Source organism: Eschrichtius robustus, chromosome 10 (assembly GCF_028021215.1).
Source record: "Eschrichtius robustus isolate mEscRob2 chromosome 10, mEscRob2.pri, whole genome shotgun sequence".
NCBI lineage: Eukaryota > Metazoa > Chordata > Mammalia > Artiodactyla > Eschrichtiidae > Eschrichtius > Eschrichtius robustus.
The window spans coordinates 660,617-677,037 of record NC_090833.1 but is presented as its reverse complement, the minus strand read 5'-3'; the positions used below and the strand labels follow the sequence as shown (position 1 = coordinate 677,037).

General features: G+C 67.7%; 5 protein-coding genes across 7 annotated transcripts; 4 read left to right on the top strand and 1 right to left on the bottom strand.

Moving 5' to 3' along the window:
- Nucleotides 1–133: 133 nt before the first annotated feature.
- RNF208 (ring finger protein 208) lies at nt 134–1,069 on the bottom strand. Its single transcript, XM_068553682.1, has one exon. The coding sequence runs from the start codon at nt 1,067–1,069 to the stop codon at nt 272–274; it is 798 nt and encodes a 265-aa protein (XP_068409783.1). The 3' UTR covers nt 134–271.
- A 112-nt stretch (nt 1,070–1,181) lies between these two features.
- Nucleotides 1,182–3,760, top strand: LOC137770472 (proline-rich protein 2-like). The gene is made up of 3 exons (XM_068553179.1): nt 1,182–1,265; nt 1,539–2,302; nt 3,361–3,760. The coding sequence occupies exons 1-3, from the start codon at nt 1,182–1,184 to the stop codon at nt 3,758–3,760; spliced, it is 1,248 nt and encodes a 415-aa protein (XP_068409280.1).
- Nucleotides 2,952–5,891, top strand: CYSRT1 (cysteine rich tail 1). The gene is made up of 3 exons (XM_068553628.1): nt 2,952–3,006; nt 4,862–4,953; nt 5,242–5,891. Exon 3 carries the CDS (start codon nt 5,250–5,252, stop codon nt 5,649–5,651), a length of 402 nt encoding a protein of 133 aa, XP_068409729.1. The 5' UTR covers nt 2,952–3,006; nt 4,862–4,953; nt 5,242–5,249; the 3' UTR covers nt 5,652–5,891.
- On the top strand, nt 5,694–8,553 carry RNF224 (ring finger protein 224). Its single transcript, XM_068553178.1, is given in 5 exon segments — nt 5,694–5,943; nt 6,219–6,343; nt 6,645–6,862; nt 7,108–7,410; nt 8,082–8,553. Coding segments are annotated over 5 exon segments (1,368 nt in total).
- A 948-nt stretch (nt 8,554–9,501) lies between these two features.
- Nucleotides 9,502–15,573, top strand: SLC34A3 (solute carrier family 34 member 3). 3 transcript variants are annotated; one of them, XM_068553664.1, is made up of 14 exons: nt 9,502–9,600; nt 10,129–10,218; nt 10,913–11,036; nt 11,313–11,402; nt 11,789–11,917; nt 11,999–12,142; nt 12,219–12,330; nt 12,402–12,597; nt 12,799–12,888; nt 12,985–13,072; nt 13,158–13,325; nt 13,398–13,514; nt 13,588–13,712; nt 14,994–15,573. In XM_068553664.1, the coding sequence occupies exons 3-14, from the start codon at nt 10,952–10,954 to the stop codon at nt 15,456–15,458; spliced, it is 1,809 nt and encodes a 602-aa protein (XP_068409765.1). In that variant the 5' UTR covers nt 9,502–9,600; nt 10,129–10,218; nt 10,913–10,951; the 3' UTR covers nt 15,459–15,573. The 3 variants fall into 3 exon arrangements, with proteins under 3 accessions (XP_068409765.1, XP_068409767.1, XP_068409766.1); XM_068553666.1 differs by lacking the exon at nt 14,994–15,573 and adding an exon at nt 14,461–14,973; XM_068553665.1 differs by lacking the exon at nt 9,502–9,600 and having other exon boundaries at nt 10,215–10,238.
- The last annotated feature ends 848 nt before the right edge of the window (nt 15,574–16,421 follow it).

Below are 16,421 nucleotides of genomic sequence, written 5' to 3'. Positions count from 1 at the left end.
TCCCTCGGGCTGCTCCAGCCTGGACCCTGTCGGGGCTGCAGCCCTGGGTGCCCACCCTGGCCCAGGCCTGTGCGCAGGCCTAGGCTTCAGTCCAGGGAACGAGGTGCAGACTTTGGCAGAGTTTTAATGGCAAAGTTGGCTGCAGCGACAGTGCCACGTGGGTGGGGGCCAGAAGCTGTGGTGGGCAAGGGGTCAGTGGGCAACAGGGCAGGGCCAGATCCCCGAAGAAGCAGCGAGCGAGGACTGGTGGGCGGTGGCGGGCGGGCGGGCACTACATGATGGAGCAGGCAGACAGTGGGTTCCGCACGTGGCAGGTGCACGCGGCCCCGCAGTACTGCCGGAAGGTCTGGTAGCAGCTGCCCTCAGGCTCGCCCCCCCACTGGCCACCGGACGGAGCGGTCAGTGCCTCGGGTGGCAGGCGGCTCAAGATGGACGTGTTGACGGCCAGCGCAGCCAGGCCGTAGTCAGTGAAGAGCACAGTCTCGCGGCGGCACGTGGGACAGGAGATGAACTTGTACTTGGGGCAAGACTCGTAGAGAATCTGCAAGCACTGCTCACACACAGAGTGCAGGCAGGACAGCACACGGGGCCGCCGCTGCGTGACGTTGTACGTGTGCCCGCAGGTGGGGCACTCCAGAGGCTCTCCTGCAGCCGCTGCCGCTGCCGCGGAGGCCCCTGAGGCCGCAGGGCCAGGCCGAATCACGTACTGATTCACGATGACCTCGTCCGCCGGCGCCACTCGGGGGAAGCCCAGCTCCGCGCTGCCCTTGCGGGGCCGACGTGGCAGTGGCGGGGTGCAGGGCGCCCCTTCCAAGGCAGGCATGTCCCCCCCACAGGCCTGGTTGACGATGATCTCTGTGTCTGAGGGCCAGGCTCTCTTGGGTGCCAGAGCGGGGGTGGGCCGGGGTGCAGGTGGGAAGCAGGGGGCGGCCACCTGCAGCTCGGGGAACTTCTCAGGGTGGACCATCTTCATGGCCTCCATCTTGAGGATGACATGGGGGCCCTTCAGGCAGGACATGAGGAAGCCCGGCCAGCCACTGCCCACCTCGGGCCCAGGGTCAGCCGGCATCCGGCTGTCTCCAGTCAGACTGGGTGTTCGGGTGGGTGGGGGAGTTGGGTGGGGCCGGGGGGGAGGAGAGGGGGCAGCATCCTGGTCCCGCCAGGCCTGGTGGGGACCCTGGATGCCCTGTGGACTCCTGGGGGAGGCTGGCAAGAGCTTGGGGGGAAGGGCCCCCCCCAGTGGCCACAGTGGCTTCTCAGGTCCAGTCCGAGGAGGAAGAGGAAGGAGCGGGGGAGGAGGAGAGGAACAGGGGCAGGGGGGTGTGGGAGACTGCCCTGGGCTGGAGGTCGGGCCCAGGGGCTCACCCAGGGTCTCTGGCTGCTGAGGCTGGCGAGGGGGCGTTGGGGGGTGTCCCCCTGCAGCCGAGATCAGCCGTCCCGGGGCCGGGACATCCGGGCAGGCAGGGGCTAGGTGGGCCCCATGGCTCCAGGACAGGGCGCCCAGGGAAGGCAGCTAGCCTGAGCCCTGGCTGCGGAAGGACCCGGGCTGCAAGCTCGGCGGCAGCGGCAGCGGCGGCGGCGGCGGCGGGAGCAGAGGAGAGGCCTGCACCGGGCCCGAGCTGCAGGTGAGAGACAGCGTGAGGGCAGCGCCCGGGCCCACCCTCACCCTCACCCTCACCCTCACCCTCACCCTCACCCTCACCATCACCCTGCACAAAAGACAGGGCGCCCGACCTCTGACCCTTACCCTCGCCAGACTCGGAACCCAGCCCCCTCCCCAGTCCCCGTTCCCGAGGCCCGACCTCTGCCTAGGAGTGGAGGCCGGCGAGCGGCGACCCCGCGCTGTCCCGCCCCGCCCGCACTCACCTGCCCCAGCCTGGCGTCCCCGGCCGGGCCGCGCGCCGCCGCCGCAGAGGTTGTCTCAAAGGCAGGCCTGGATGCGGCGCCCGCGCCTTGGCCCGGCGGCTCCGGCGGCTCTGGCGGCGACCTCGGGCGATGGCCGGGCCGCGGCGGCTCCCGGGGGCGTGGGGCGCGGGGCTCGGCTCGGCGCGGCGGCGGCGGCGGCGGCGGCGGCGGCGGCGGCGGCGGCAGGTGCGTGCCGAGCGTGGCGCGCTCTGCGGCGGAGGCGCGGGGACCGCAGTGCGCGCGGCGCCCGCCCGCGCCCGCAGCGCCACCCCCCCGTCTGGGGACCCGCGCGGGGTCCGCGGGGCGGGGCCAGTGTCTCTGCCGCCCCTCGAGCCAACGCGGGCCTGGCGCCCGCTCTCGGGGTCGCCCTCCTCCTCCCCCCGCGGGCCGCGTGGGGGTCAGGATCCCCGCGGCGCGCCCCCTCCCGCCTCCCCTTTCCCCGTCCCCGTCTGGCTGAGCCTGGGTCCTAGTCAAGCCCCCCGCCTCAATTCTGGAAGGGAAAGCCTGCTTTGAGCTCTCACAATGCCAGAGGGAGGAAGGGGAGGAGAGAGCCCGGGGTTGGTCATGAAAGCTGGTTCCCAGGACCCCACCGTGGGACTGCCTTGTGTCCCCCCCCAGAGTCAGGGTCTCTGCTTGTCCTTCCACTGGACCCCCAGTGGGAATGCCTCCAGGGTTTTCTGGATCACAGGTGCAGCAGGCTGTTTCCAGCGCTGGCAGGCTCACAGACCGCGATGTGACAGAAGAGGGTGAGCAGGGGCGGGCAAGCGACGACCAGAGGAGTGAAGGGAGGGAGGAACGGTAGTTGGGAGAATGCTCCAAGGACAGGACAGTTGGACAGATGGGTGGTGTGAGGGGTAGGTGGAAGGTCAAACAGACAGCTGGACAGGCCGCCATGGGGCAGCTCAGGGAGGACACGCACCTACACAGGGTGGGGTGGCCCTTTCCGGCATCCCAGCAGGTCAGCACGTGTCCCGTTGTCACAGAGTTGTGTGCTAACCTGACCGCACCCAGCACAGAGGCCCCATTCCTTTCTGCTTCTTCCTCAGGCCAGGCTTCCCTGCCCCCCCTGTGATACGCCCTCTGCCTGTGAGGAGCTCTCAGGTGAGAGAGAGGACAGAGGACATGCTGACAAATACAGGGCAAGGGACCAGGGCTGCATGGGCCTCCAGAGAGCCTTTCCCTAACCTGCCAGGGCCACCACGTGGCATGCTGGCACTCCTTTGATCAGCACTGGGCCATGCACCTAACCCTGGACAGTCCCAGCCCCTTCTGGCCACAGCTCCTCTGCTCTGTACAGGCCAGACTGCACCTGGCTATAGACCTAGCCCCAAGTCCTGCAGGCAACAGAGCCCGGAAAGGTCGGCGTTCCTGATAAAGGGCCCCACGCGGGCAAAACAGGCTGGAGAGGCATCCGTGGCCCATAGGCCTTGACTTTGCCGCTCTTTGCGATCTCAGGCTAGCGCCTGCGCCTCAGTGTCCTCCACCATTCAGCGAGAGCATGTGTGCTAGTGAGCAGGTGCCCCGTGGGAGGGGCAGCGGGGTGCTTATGGGGCCCTGGCGCGAAGGCAGGGTAACTGCGGCAGCCCCGGCCAGGGGAGGACTGGGCGTCCAGCCTCGGCAAGGGCTTTACTCATCTCCCCACCACCTCCCGAGGCGCGTACCCAAGGTGGTACCGGCCACTAGGTCCCACCCCCTACCCGAGGCCCCGCCCCTAGAGCTGAAGTCCACCCAGTGCAAGGCTCCCGCCCAGAGCCCGCCGAAACCCACGCCTCCCGAGCCGGGCGGCTCAGAGCTGGTGCAGCCCAAGCCGGGTCCTGGACAGATGAGGCCAGCTGACCCCGAACCTGGTGTTTAGGAAAACCCTTGAGCGCAGAGGCTTCTGGGAAATATAGTTCCCACCGGGCGCACCTCCACCCCTGCCCTGTCAGTCCTGTTTTGCGCATGCGCCAGCCTCCTCTCAGCAAGGGGCAGAATCTGTAGGGGCTGTGGGCGGGGCTTCTGGCGCCTGCGCACTGGGCCTCTGTTGTCTGCCTCCCAACTCCCGGTCTTTGGGCCTAATTCTCCCCACGTCTGGTGCCGCATCGGTACTACTCATGTCCGGACCGGTCTGACCGGCCCCATGCAGGCCACTCTGGTCAGCTGGCCTCTGGGCCGTGTCTGATTTGATCCCGCCCTTCCTGGGGGTTCCCCCCGAGCGCCAAGGACTAGGGGTGCGTGTCCAGGCCACACCCTACTGTCCCGGTTGCCCCAAGCGGAGCTCACCGTGCCAGGCCCAAACCCAAGACCCCAGTGCTCACATCCACCCCCCACATACAGCGACCCTGTATGGCAGGTGCTATGTGCCACCTCACAGATGGAGGGGATGCGAGGGCCAAGGATGGGGACGCTGAGGGATCGGGGGCTTGTGGCCCACGAGGCCACCAACCAGAGGGAAACTGTAGTTTCAGAAATGAGCTAGAAACGTCACTTGTGTATGAAGCCCACGTCGCCAATCGTAAGATAAGTAAGTTTTATCGGCAAAGGTGTGTAAACCAAGCATTTCTTATCAGTTAAAAAAAACAGCAAACCTCCAAGCCGTGTGTTTGCAAACATCTTGGTCTCTGCCTGCGGGGTAGAGGCTTGGGTCACAGTGAGGACCTCTGCCCTCTGCTTCAAAGCAGAGGCTTTGAGACGTGTGAGTAATGGCTGGGCCCCCAAGACCACCTGCAGGCCTGACCCCAGACTCGCCTCCTGTCCTGCGTTCCGGTGAGCTGCAGGTCCCTGGAGGGCCAGGACATGCCCCAGATGCATTGAGGCTGAATCACCCAGGCTGGCAATGTCCCTGGGAGGCCAGGCCGCAGTCAACGCCCATCCAAAAAAGGAAGGGTGGGTGGCCGCTGTGCTCCAGGAGCTGGGGCCTCCTGGGATCCTGGGAACCCCATCTTTGAGCCCCGCCCACAGCCCCACCCCTCCCCAGGAGGGAAAAGGCAGCTGCCAGTCGCTCAGCTCACAGGCACTGGGACCCGGCCCAGGGAACAAGAGGACAGCTTGCTGCCGTCACCACTTCAGGTGGGTCCTGGGCTGAGGGGCTTCCGCACCCCCTGTAGGACCAGGTTAGCTGCATCTCCCAGGCCCCCACCCGACTCCCAGCTCCATCACAGGGCACTGTCTCTCAGGGAGGGCGGGGGACACCTGGGGGCAGCTAGGAGACGCTGGCCCTCACTCTCCCTACACTCCGCTACCTTGCACACGCACTGACACATAGGCCTCACACACACTCAGGCGCTTCCACAGCCTGGCTTTTCTTGGGTTCCCCTCCACTGAGCTGATTTTGTCTCCTCTGCCCACCCCTGCCAGGCCAAGCCATGGACCCCCCTGAGATGCTCATCAAGGACCCGTATGCCCACGTCAGCATCCCGAGGGCTCACCTGCGGCCCGAGCTGGGGCAGCAGCCGGAGGCGGCTCCATCCTCCTCGGAGTCGCAGCCTCTGCCCGTGGGGTCCTGCACCCTGGAGCCTACCGAGGAGGCCCCAGGGCCCAAGGGCGCCGAGGGGGCTGCCTCCATCCGGGGCCAGCAGGCCTGGCAGCAGCCCTGCACCCCCGATGGCAGTGGGCAGCAGCAGCAGGCAGGACTGCCCTACGCTGGCCTGCCGCCGGTGGGGCGCAGCGACGCCATTGCCCATCACTGCTGGTGCTGTCCCTGCTGCTCCTGCTGCCACTGCCCCCGCTTCTGCCGCTGCCACAGCTGCTGCTGTGTAATTTCCTAGCCTGGCCCCTGGGCCGCAGGGCCTGCTGCGGGACGGCCCCACATGGCAAGCCCGGGCCTCTGCTCAGGTGGCCACAGCAGTGCCCGGACAGTTGGAACAGCCACTGGCCTGTTGTCATGGGTGTTGGCCGCTCCCCACCCTGGACAGCGGCACCTACCCACCGAGAAGGCTGACAGCTCAGCCCCCGCCCCTGAAAACAGAGCCCTGGGCACTGGCCATGATGGCAGCCCCGGGGACACCCTTGACCACCTCTTCAAGGCCCAGGGCCAGGCAATAAAGCAGAGCGAGCTTCGTCCCGGCCACTCTTCTCCTTTGCTGCTACCCGCTTCGGGAGGGTCCCAGGCTAGACGCCACCACAGGCTGCCAGCCTCTATGGGACATTCCGGGGTCGGGCAGCCTCATGACAACCTAACCTGCACTGCACTCTCAGGTTGGCCCAGAGGCTGTACAGGATGGCTGGTCAGGCCTGGGTTTGAGCTGCCCTGCATTCCCTGGGGCTGAGGGTGAGCCTGGGAGACAGGAGAGTCTGCGGGTCAGACAGCAGGAGCTTGCTGTGCCTGGAACCAGGAGTAGAGCCCGAGAGCGGCCTCCAGGAGGAGGACCGCGTTGGCAGCACAGTGGTGGGTGGGCCCAGCGCGGGCACGTTTCCAGGAGCGGGAGCCCAGGTGGCCAGCACCAAGCCCTGCCCGCCCGTGAGTCACTGCCCTGCCTCGGCCGGGGTGTTTTTCTGGTTTCCCACAGAACACCCAATTCCTGAACACCTGCTGTGTGCTGCTTCCCGCCGTCCTGCCTCTGGGGCCTGGGCTTTGTGGAGGTGGGCAGAGAAGGCGCCGGGCCAGACCCATCTCCCCCCGTCCGAGCAGCACAGCACACCCGCGTCGGGGGCATGTGGGGAGCTGAGCCATTTGGCACGGGGGTGAGGCCAGGATGTCGGTGTGAAGACTGAGCAGCGAGGCCAGTACCAGGCACACTGATGTTTCCGGGACCGGGCAGAGAGAGCCGGAGGAGGAGGCCAAGCTGGCCCCGCAGGATGGACGGGTCCTGGTGCCAGCCCTCCCCCGACCCCTGGTGACTGGCCACACGGCAGGACTGGCCCCTGGGCGTGGGCAGGCGTGTCACCGGCCTGACTCCATGGGGCTCAGGCTCCCAGCCCTGCCCCATGACTGGCCCGCACAGGAAGATGACCCCACCCGGGCCAGCCACCAAAACCCGTCTGACCAGTCCAGGAGGCGGGGGCCTGCCAGGATGGCAGGAGTAAGGAGGGGACCCTTTGGGCCTGGCTTCCACTAGCGGGACAGAGAGGGTTCTGGGGTCCTGACCTCAACCCGACCCTTCCCAACACACCCCATTCTGCTATGTCACTGGGCTGGCCCCAAGGCTTTGACCAGGCAGATGCCAGGGGGAGATGGCCTCTGAGAAGGGCATCCGGAGCTGCCCACGGTGCCCTGCACCTCAGAGAGTTTCTGGGTGGTCTCTGTGTGAGTGCGGATCTCCACTCCTGTGCTTGAGGGCCTCCTTGGAGCCTTATGGGGCTGGCTTGTGATGGGAACATGACAGGCCCAGCCCAGACAGGGACAAAGGCAATGGGACAAATCAACATGGACACACACACTGTGCTCGAGCCACAGAGCAGAAGGACCCCGCAGAGCTCTGAGCTGGTGGGGGTCCTGGCAGGCTTCCTGGAGGAGGTGACGCTTGAACTAAGAGCTGAAGAACAGGCATCACCCAGGTCAAAGCCAAAAAGCTTTCCCATCATGAGGTGGGGGTGGAGTATGAGAGTGCGGGTGGGGTGGGGCAGGTCTGGGTGGACGAGGCAGGAAGATGGGCAAAGTTGAGTGGCAAAGCCAGGCCTGGGTGAGGGGTTAGTGGAGCCGGGTCTGCGCATGAAGGGGGCGGGGCAGGCAGAGTGGGGGGGGGCCCTTATCTCCTCATGAGTTGGTGGTGCTGGTGGATCCAGTTGCAAGCTCTTTGTGGCTGAAAGGGGAGCCCACGCCTGCCCACAGCCACCACCTGCCTCCCTGCTGCCTGGTCCGTGGTAGGCCAGTAACGCGAGCCCCAAGGAGGGAGCCGCAGGGCGCCCTGGGTCCCCCCTACCCCCAGCCACCCTCTGGCTGGACATAGCCACCCAGCAGAGCGGATGCAGGTAAGAGAGGCCTGGGGCTCAGGCAGGCTGGGGTGGGTTTGGGCCTGGGATGGCACACGAGGGCCACTGAGAGAGACCAGACAGCTGCCACAGGGACCCAGGCTGTGCCCAGAGCCTGGTGTCCACCAGCCCACTGGCCACCACCCACCCTCCCGCGTCTGCAGAGGCCTGGGCTCCTGGGCTCCTGTCCTCCGGGGGGGCTTCTGGTGCTGAGGCCCCAACCATGCAGGACAAGCATGGGCAGCCTGGGATGGGTAGGCTGCAGCCCCCCTGCATGCCTCCCCCAGGATGCTGCCGCCAGAGGGTCCCCGGGCCTCCGAAGAGGGCACAGCCGCTGGGACCCAGCGAGGCGACTGCGTCATCTGCTACTCGGCCTATGACCTCACTGGGCACCTACCCCGCCGCCTCTACTGCGGCCACACCTTCTGCCAGGCGTGCGTGCGGCGGCTGGACACGCCAGCCCACGAGCAGCGCTGGATCCCCTGCCCGCAGTGCCGCCAGAGCACACCCACGCCCCGTGGAGGGGTGGCCATGCTGGACCTCGACCTGGCCGCCTTCCTGGCCGTCAGGGCTCAGCGGGAGCTGCCTCGCACAGAACCCCAGCCCCCCACGCCCCTCAAAGGCAGCACCGCCATCACTCAGCAGCCAGCCAGGCTTTGCCCCGCCTTGGGCCCCCAGCCCCACTTCCCACAGCCCAGATGCTGCTGCTGGGGCTGCAGCGGCCTCTGCTGGGACCCCCCAGGCAGCCCCGAGGCCTGAGCTCCGGCCGGTCTGCAGCACGCCTGCCCAGAACCTCTGGCACACCTGCCCAGAACAGCCTGGCGGCAGAGTGTCCCGGGTGCCACTCCGCGTGTTCACCCCGGGGCCACAACCTAAGGTCGGGAGCTGTGTCCACAGTACCAGTACCATAAGCCCCTGTAGGAGCTGGAATCCCAGCCAGGATTCCCAGGCCCCGCGCTGGTCTGTGTGCAGGGGAGGGGTGCTGCTGTCAGAGTCACCTGCAAGCCCAGCCCGGGTCCAGACCCAGCTCAGAGGGTGGCTCCTGAAAGGGTCTGGGGCCCAGACCCCGGGGACTGGGCTGCAGGCCAGAGCGGCAGGGCCCGGCAGAAGCTGTTCCCGGTCCTGCGGGAGCAGGTCTCCCCTCCTCTACAGAACGGCTCAGAAGCGTGAGCCCGGAGGGAGGGAGGGCCTCTCCCTTCACCCCTGGCCTGTGAGGCAGCCCTGCGATGTTCGGGAGCTGTTTGGGGAGGGTCCCCCGCAGGCACAGTCACTGCTGCCACAGGTGTCCGAGGAGGTCCAGGCCCGGGGTGGGGGGACCTGCCTGAGGGGCGGCTCAGGACAGCCGCTCCCATGCCAGGCCCTCAGCTTCCTTCTGCCTCCCGGTGGCCACCAGACAGACCCTTCGGAGGGACCAGAGCACGTGCTGGAGACAGTGGACGCAGACCCCACCAATTGGGCTGCAGCATCCCCGCCCCCGCACAGGAAGGAGCCCCTGGGAGGGCCCGCGGGGCCCGCCCCGGGCAGCGGGCGGCAGGGGCGGACAAGAGAATGTGCTGAGAGGACACTCAGAACCCTCCTCCTTCCCGGGGACAAAGTCCCCCTGCACCAGCGACCGGTGGGCAGCAAGCAGGGGGCCGGGAAGACCAGGCCTGACGGGGAGGGGCCGGCCCCAGCTGGGCAGCTCTTCCTCCCCACATCCCAGGCGCAGGAAGGGGACTGACCCCAATAAGAGGCACTCCACGAGCAAAGGGGCCGGTCAGGGCTCAGCTGGAGGGAGAACGGGATGGGCCGAGTCTCCTGGTCCAGGTGAGCCTGGGCAGTGGGCTGGGCAGCAATGTGGCCTGGGGGAGGAGCCTCGCCCACCCTCCCCCTTGCAGATGCAGGCATGACACCCGTGACCGTGACCATTGCTGACCACCACTGGGGCTGAGCCCGCTGGGAGCTCTGCCAGGCCCAGCCCTGCCCCAAGCCCAGACCTGAACTGGATGACCTCAGGGGCTGTTGCCTTCCCCGCCTACCTGGTGCAAAGGGCTTCCCTCTGGCCATCTGACCGGGGTAGGAAAACCACAGTGAGGTCTGTAGAGCTCAGGGCAGACTTCCCAAGGGGTCCCCAGGCTGGCCAGCCAGAGCCCCAGCCTTGGGCAGGCAGCATGCAGCATCCGGTAGTGTCACTGAGACATCCATTCATGGAAGTCCAGCACTAAGGGCCACCTGCCCAGCCCCGCAACACCCCTGGGTGACAGTGGGGCCTGGACAAGGCAGGTACTGGGGCTGCAATGGTACCCCTCGGGGGCCTCGGCTCCTGGGTAAACATTAATGGGGCTCAGTACACAGCAGGTCATGTGTGCGCCCAGCGGATCTTTGACCTGCAGCTGCTCCTGGCCTGTGTCTCCTCCCCGAAGGTGCCCCTCACTACCCACACAGGTAGGAGCTTCTAGAACCAGGTGGGGACCCAGGACACTGGGGTCAGGGCTGGGTGACCTCCAGGCCCAGGGCTTAGGCGCCCCCCCCACTCTCTAGGAGCTGAGGGTGAGAGAGCAGCTTGGGGGCAGCAGGAGGGAGGGGGGGCAGCAGGCTCCCCAGCTCCCGGGCCTTGGGCACTGGGAGCCGAGGTAGGGGGCTCGATGGGGGCTCCAGACCCAGCAGGCTGAGGAGGGAGCCTTGAGGTGGGGTGGGGGCGACCCAGCCCCCTGTCCCGCTCCCCATCACTGGAGGTGGGGCCCTTATCAAGCGGAGATGTTGCCGTTTGGTACCAAATGCCAAAGTCTCAGCAGCGACTGGCTGCAGTGGTCTCTGTGACACCTGATAGGAGAGGTCCCCGAGTCCCCGGCTCCCGACCACTTCCGGCCACCCCCCAGCACCCTAGGCCACCCACCAGGCCTTCTTCCAGCAACGGAGCCAGGGCTCCCTCAACTCTGTCCCCCCAAACTGGACTGGGCTCACGTGACAGCCACTTGAGGTCACTGTAGCCATCCCCCTGCGGACGGAGGAAGGGGAAGGTCACCAAGGCCAACAGCGGGTGGGAAGGGAGGACAGCGGTGAGGTCTCAGGCCTGGGGACCCCAAGACCTGGCGGGCAGGGGGAGGAGCTGTGTCTGAACTGCCCTTCCCCCAAGCAGATCTAGACTTGGGCCTGGGCCTGTCCCTGCCCAAAATCCATGCCGAATTCCCTCACCTGCGCCCAGGCCCCTCCTGCCACTCTGGACACAGTTGGCCTGGTGGACCAGAGGCTGGGAAATGCAGGTACCAGGAGCCCCGGGGTCCCGGAGCCTCGGCCTGCCTCCCTGCCCACCCACCTGGCCCCTGACCCATTGCTCTGGGGAAGCTGGGAGAGGGGCTCCAGCCCATCCGTCCCCAGGAGAGCCCAGGGGCCAGAACAGTGAGGGGCCCCCCTCCTTCCCACTCTTGTCCCTCACCCCAAGCCCCTGTGCCGCAGTCCCCCCACCCCCTTTTGCCGCCACCTAAAGGTGTCCAGGAAACAGCTAGGTTCCTGGCCCTACCTGACCCTGACCCCTGCAGGGACCTCCGGTTCTTCCCCCATCTTGGAAGACGGGGATGTGGACCCCTGGGCCCTCCCTCAGCTGAAGGACGCTGGCCAGTCCTGGAAAGGTAGGTCTGGAGAGGCTGGGTAACCGGACAAACGAGGCTCCGACTCGCCAGGGCGTGAGCGTGACAGGCTTCTTGGGGAGAGAGAGCAAGGAGGGGGTTTGCCCCAACAGGCCCCACGGAAACCCGCCACGCAGACCACCGCCAGGGCGCCCTGGTCCCTCGGCTCAACGGCCTGCCCGCCCACCTGCTCCCCCTCCTCCCTGCTGCGGGCAGTGAGGCTCCCCGGAGGCCCGAAGGGGCTGTCTGCTTGGCCATTCTGCAAAGGAACAGAGGAGCGGGACCCTGGCCCTGTCCTGGGAGCAGGGAGAAGAGGAAGGGGCCTGGAAGGGGAGCCGGGGAGGGCAGGGTGGGGACTGGCTGAGGACAGCCCTGCCCTCTGTCCTCAGAGCTCAGCACGGCCGGCAGGGTGCTCCAGGTGGTTGCTGGCTTCCTCAAGGCCTGTGGGCTCCTGGGCAGCCTCTACCTCTTCATCTGCTCCCTGGACACCCTCAGCTCTGCCTTCCAGCTGCTGGGCAGTGAGTGACCGGCCAGGTGGCTGGGGGTGGGGCAGCCAGCCAACCCTCCCCAGCCTCAGGGCACCTGTCTCCCGGGCGTAGGCAAAGTAGCTGGAGACATCTTCAAGGACAACGTGGTGCTGTCCAACCCCGTGGCTGGACTGGTCATCGGCGTGCTGGTCACGGTCCTCGTGCAGAGCTCCAGCACGTCCTCCTCCATCGTGGTCAGCATGGTGGCCTCCAAGCGTGAGTGCCCCTCCCCCCCCCCCCGGGATGGTGGTGGCGGGGCGAGGGGCGAGAGGCTGATGCAGCGCCCCTACAGTGCTGAGCGTCCGGGCATCTGTGCCCGTCATCATGGGCGTCAACGTGGGCACATCCATCACCAGCACCCTGGTCTCGATGGCGCAGTCGGGGGACCGGGACGAGTTTCGGAGGTGAGTGAGGTGCGGGGGAGGGCAGGGGCTGAGGCTGAGGCTTCCGACCACCCAACTCCGTGTGGCCTCAGGGCCTTCGGCGGCTCAGCCGTGCACGGAGTCTTCAACTGGCTCACGGCGCTGATCCTGCTGCCGCTGGAGAGTGCCGCGGCCCCCCTGGAGAGGCTCAGCGCCCTGGCCCTGGGCACTGCCAGCCTGCAGCCCGGGGGGCACGCGCCTGACATCCTCAAGGTGCTGACACGGCCGCTCACACGCCTCATCGTGCAGGTGAGGCCAGCCGCTGCTTCCGGCAGGACCCACATGCCAGGCCTGGCGGGGGGGAGGGGTTTCTTGGGGAGGTGGCGACAGCCGAGGCAGATCTGGGCAGGGCGTCGTCGGTTGGGGGAAGAGAGAGCGCAGTGGGCCGGGCTGCGGTCCTCGGAGCCCCCGGGGAGTCCAACACCAGACCCAGACTCCTCTGTCCCCCAGCTGGACGCTGATGTCATTACGGGCAGCGGCAGGGGCAACGCTACCAACAGCAGCCTCATTAAGCGATGGTGTGGCACCAACGGGCAGACGGTGAGGTGCCTTTGACCCCTGACCTCCGACCCACTGAATTACCCGGTCCTGGCTACCCGGAGCCTGTCCTGAGCCCAACCCGCCTTGCCTCCCCAGACTGCAGGGAACCGCAGCAACTGTGGAGCGGCCGCTGGGGGCCCCTGCCCTGAGAGGGACAGCCCTGCCGCCGAGGAGCCGCTGCCCTGTGAGGCCCGGTGCCCACCCCTGCCCCGCCCCCGCCCCGCCCCCGCACGCTGGCTGCCGCTCACCCTCCCCTGCCCTGCCGCCAGGCCGCCACCTGTTCGAGGGCACAGCGCTCGCGGACCTGGCCGTGGGCTTCATCCTGCTGGCCGCCTCCCTGCTCGTGCTCTGCACCTGCCTCGTCCTCATCGTCAAGCTGCTCAACTCCACTCTGCGAGGCCGCATCGCCCAGGCCGTGAGGACCGTCATCAACGCCGGTGGGCCTCGAGGAGGCGGGGAGGGTGGGGGCGAGGAGGCCCGGCTGGGGCTGACCGGCTCCGCCTCCGCAGACTTCCCGTTCCCCCTGGGCTGGCTCAGCGGCTACCTGGCCATCCTCGCGGGCGCCAGCCTGACCTTCGTGCTGCAGAGCAGCAGCGTCTTCACCGCAGCCATCGTGCCGCTCATGGGTGAGCGCGCCAGGGGGCACCTGACCGAGGGGGCGGGGGCTCCGGGGCCCGTGACGACCCCCGGCTCCCCCAGGGGTCCGGGTGATCAGCCTGGAGCGGGCGTACCCCCTCTTCCTGGGCTCCAACATTGGCACCACCACCACGGCCCTGCTGGCTGCCCTGGCCAGCCCTTCGGATATGCTGATCAGCGCCGTCCAGGTACCGCCCTCCCGCACCCCTCCCCTGCCCCCAAGCCCCTCCCACTCCCAGCACAGGCCTTGGGCTTGCGCTCAGGCTCAGTCCCCTCCTGTCCAGCCCCGTGGGCCAGAGGTGGGAGGCCTGCCCTGGGGCCTCAGGCTCGAGCTCTCCTGGGCCCCACCTCTGACTGCCTGCTCAAACCTGCGGCCTCCTCATCTCCTGGGACCCCAGGGGCCCTGTGGGCATTTCTCAGGATCCCAGGCCTTCTCCTCTTCCCCTGCAACCTTATCGTTTCCAGGATCCTGTAGTCCCAAGGTGCCTTCTCCTCCTTTCCAGCTGGCAGCTCCCCCCCCAACCTCTCCCGAGGGACCACTGCATACTGCTGGCTGTGTCCCTTGGAGGCCTCCCGGCCCTCGGGGGCCTCAAGCCCCTCTCTGCCAACACCTCTAGGATGTCCCCCACCCCCAGGCACCTAAACCCCACAGGTCTCTACATGGACGACTCACCGTCTTCCTCCGTGCACCCTTGCCCGGTCACAATTCTGCCTCCGGGATGCCTCCCCCAGCTGTGTACCCCACGCCCAGTCCCATTCAGTCCTGCGGATTCTCTCCAGATCATCCCCTGTGCTCCACTGCTTCTGTCCCAGCACCCTAACAGGTGCAGCTCCTGAAAGCCTGGATCTTGCTGGGCTGCTGCCCACAAGAAGAGATGAACCCCAGCCTTCCCCGACTCCCACCTGCTCTCTTGCCTTGGCTCTTTGTCCATTTAGAACCTCCCAGTGCAGGGCCCTGATCCACCCCCTCCAGGAAGCCCTCCGGACTGCACCCACCACACCGACTCCTCGACTTCTTCAGCAACCCCTGGAGGGAGTTGTGTTCCCTCCACGTGTGGCCCTGCAACTCCTCCTCACAGGAGCCAGGCCAGAGCCCAGGGCTGGGTGGCCAAACCCGCTCAGGGATGACATGAGCGGGGTCACCGTGGACGACGCGTTGGCAAGCTAAGCCAGCTCAGGGGAAGGTCGAATCCACGGGGTCATCATAGATGCAGCTACCACATGGGGATGCCGTACTAGGGTCCCAACCCTCCAAGTGTTGGGGGGTGCAGGAAGAGCGGGCCCAACACAGCTGGCCAGAATTTGCCCTCCCAGGCGGCTGTCTCGGCTAACAAGCAGGACCCCAAACTGCCTTTGGGCTTAGTGCCCTTTCTGCCAAGAAAGGGAGGGGCAGGCGTCCTGGGGAGCCTAGGGGACCCTGTACCACAGAGCCCAGGCTCCTGAACCCTGCCTGCCCTCCCTCCCTCCAGGTCGCCCTCATCCACTTCTTCTTCAACCTGGCTGGCATCCTGTTGTGGTACGTGGTGCCCGTCCTCCGGCTGCCCATCCCACTGGCCAGGCGCTTTGGGGACCTGACTGCCCGCTACCGCTGGGTGGCCATCGCCTACCTGCTGCTCAGCTTCTTGCTGCTGCCGCTGGCCGCCTTCGGGCTCTCCCTGGCGGGGAGTATGGCGCTGGCTGCAGTTGGGGGGCCCCTGGTTGTGCTGGTGCTACTCACCATCCTGGTCGCCATCCTGCAGCGGCACCGGCCAGCCTGGCTGCCCCGCCGCCTGCGCTCCTGGGCCTGGCTGCCCCTGTGGCTCCGTTCTCTGGAGCCCTGGGACCGCCTGGTGAGCCACTGCTGCCCCTGCATGGCCTGCAGCCCCCCTCAGGCTGCGGCCAAGGAGGCCCACTGCTACGAGAACCCCGAGGTCCTGGCCTCCCAGCAGTTGTGAAGGGCGGACGCCCCCAGCCCCGTTGATCTCTGGGTACCCTGAGGGATCCTAGTGGCTGCGGACATCTGCGTCACCTGGATCACCTTCTTCGCAAATAAACAAGCCCGTACCCAGGTGTGGGTGGTCTTCTCTCCCCAACCCGGGGCTGCATGGGCAGCGCCGTTCCTGCCCCCCAGCGGACACCCGGGGCCCGCGTTGAGCCCTCGTGGGAGCTGGCCTTCCCCGGAGGTGCGGCTACACAGCTGATCCCCGAGGCCCAAGCTGTGACTCTGTTTCTCTCCGCGGCCACCGGGGACAGAAGGCCCTAAGTAGTGGCCAATCCAGAGCGTGGAGACTTCCCGCAGCAAGAGGCTCAGGGTCCAGGGAGGCTGGAAGCGGCCGGGGCCTTCCCTGTGGGTGCAGGAGGGAAAGGGCGACCGGCTCCCACGCACCGCCGCCGCGGAGGACGCGCGCGGGCAGCTCCTGCGCCGTCCAGCCCCCCTGTCGGCGGTCGGGCTGGAGGACGTCACGTGGCCGCGGCAGGGCCCCGAGTTCCGCAGCTGCGTCGGGGAGTGGGGAGGGGACAGGTAGGCCCGGGTGGCCCCAAGACCCCCTACTCCTCTCCGTTCCCGTTCTGCCTCTATCTCTCTTTCCGCAGAGCGCGGTGCGGCGCTGCAGAGCACGGGGCTGCGGGGTGGCGCGTGGCCGGAGCGGGGGGGGGGGGGGGGCGGGGGGGGGGGCGGGGGGGGGGCGGGGGGGAGGCCCTGCGGGGAGGGGAGTGGGCGGGCGCGGGGCTTCGGGCGGGGGCGGGCGCAGGGCAGGCGAGCCAGTGCGCGGTTTCCCGGGTCCGCCGGCCTACAGTTGGCCGGCCGCCAGGGGCGCCACCCCGCCGGCCTGGGCAAAGGGGGTGCTCAGTGCCCCCCACCCCAGGAAGTGGGTCCTGCCCGCGACGCCCGGCGCCGCTCGCACCTGGAGGCCCCCACC

Coding starts and splice junctions, on each gene's coding strand:
- RNF208 (XM_068553682.1), bottom strand. CDS start 1,069: ATGCCGGCTGACCCTGGGCCCGAGGTGGGCAGTGGCTGGCCGGGCTTC.
- LOC137770472 (XM_068553179.1), top strand. CDS start 1,182: ATGCCCTGTGGACTCCTGGGGGAGGCTGGCAAGAGCTTGGGGGGAAGG. Junction 1,266..1,538: donor ACAGTGGCTTCTCAGGTCCA/GTCCGAGGAGGA, acceptor TGGCTGCGGAAG/GACCCGGGCTGCAAGCTCGG. Junction 2,303..3,360: donor CCCCCGCGGGCCGCGTGGGG/GTCAGGATCCCC, acceptor TTGCGATCTCAG/GCTAGCGCCTGCGCCTCAGT.
- CYSRT1 (XM_068553628.1), top strand. CDS start 5,250: ATGGACCCCCCTGAGATGCTCATCAAGGACCCGTATGCCCACGTCAGC.
- SLC34A3 (XM_068553664.1), top strand. CDS start 10,952: ATGCCGAATTCCCTCACCTGCGCCCAGGCCCCTCCTGCCACTCTGGAC. Junction 11,403..11,788: donor CGCTGGCCAGTCCTGGAAAG/GTAGGTCTGGAG, acceptor CTCTGTCCTCAG/AGCTCAGCACGGCCGGCAGG. Junction 13,713..14,993: donor TGCTGATCAGCGCCGTCCAG/GTACCGCCCTCC, acceptor CCCTCCCTCCAG/GTCGCCCTCATCCACTTCTT.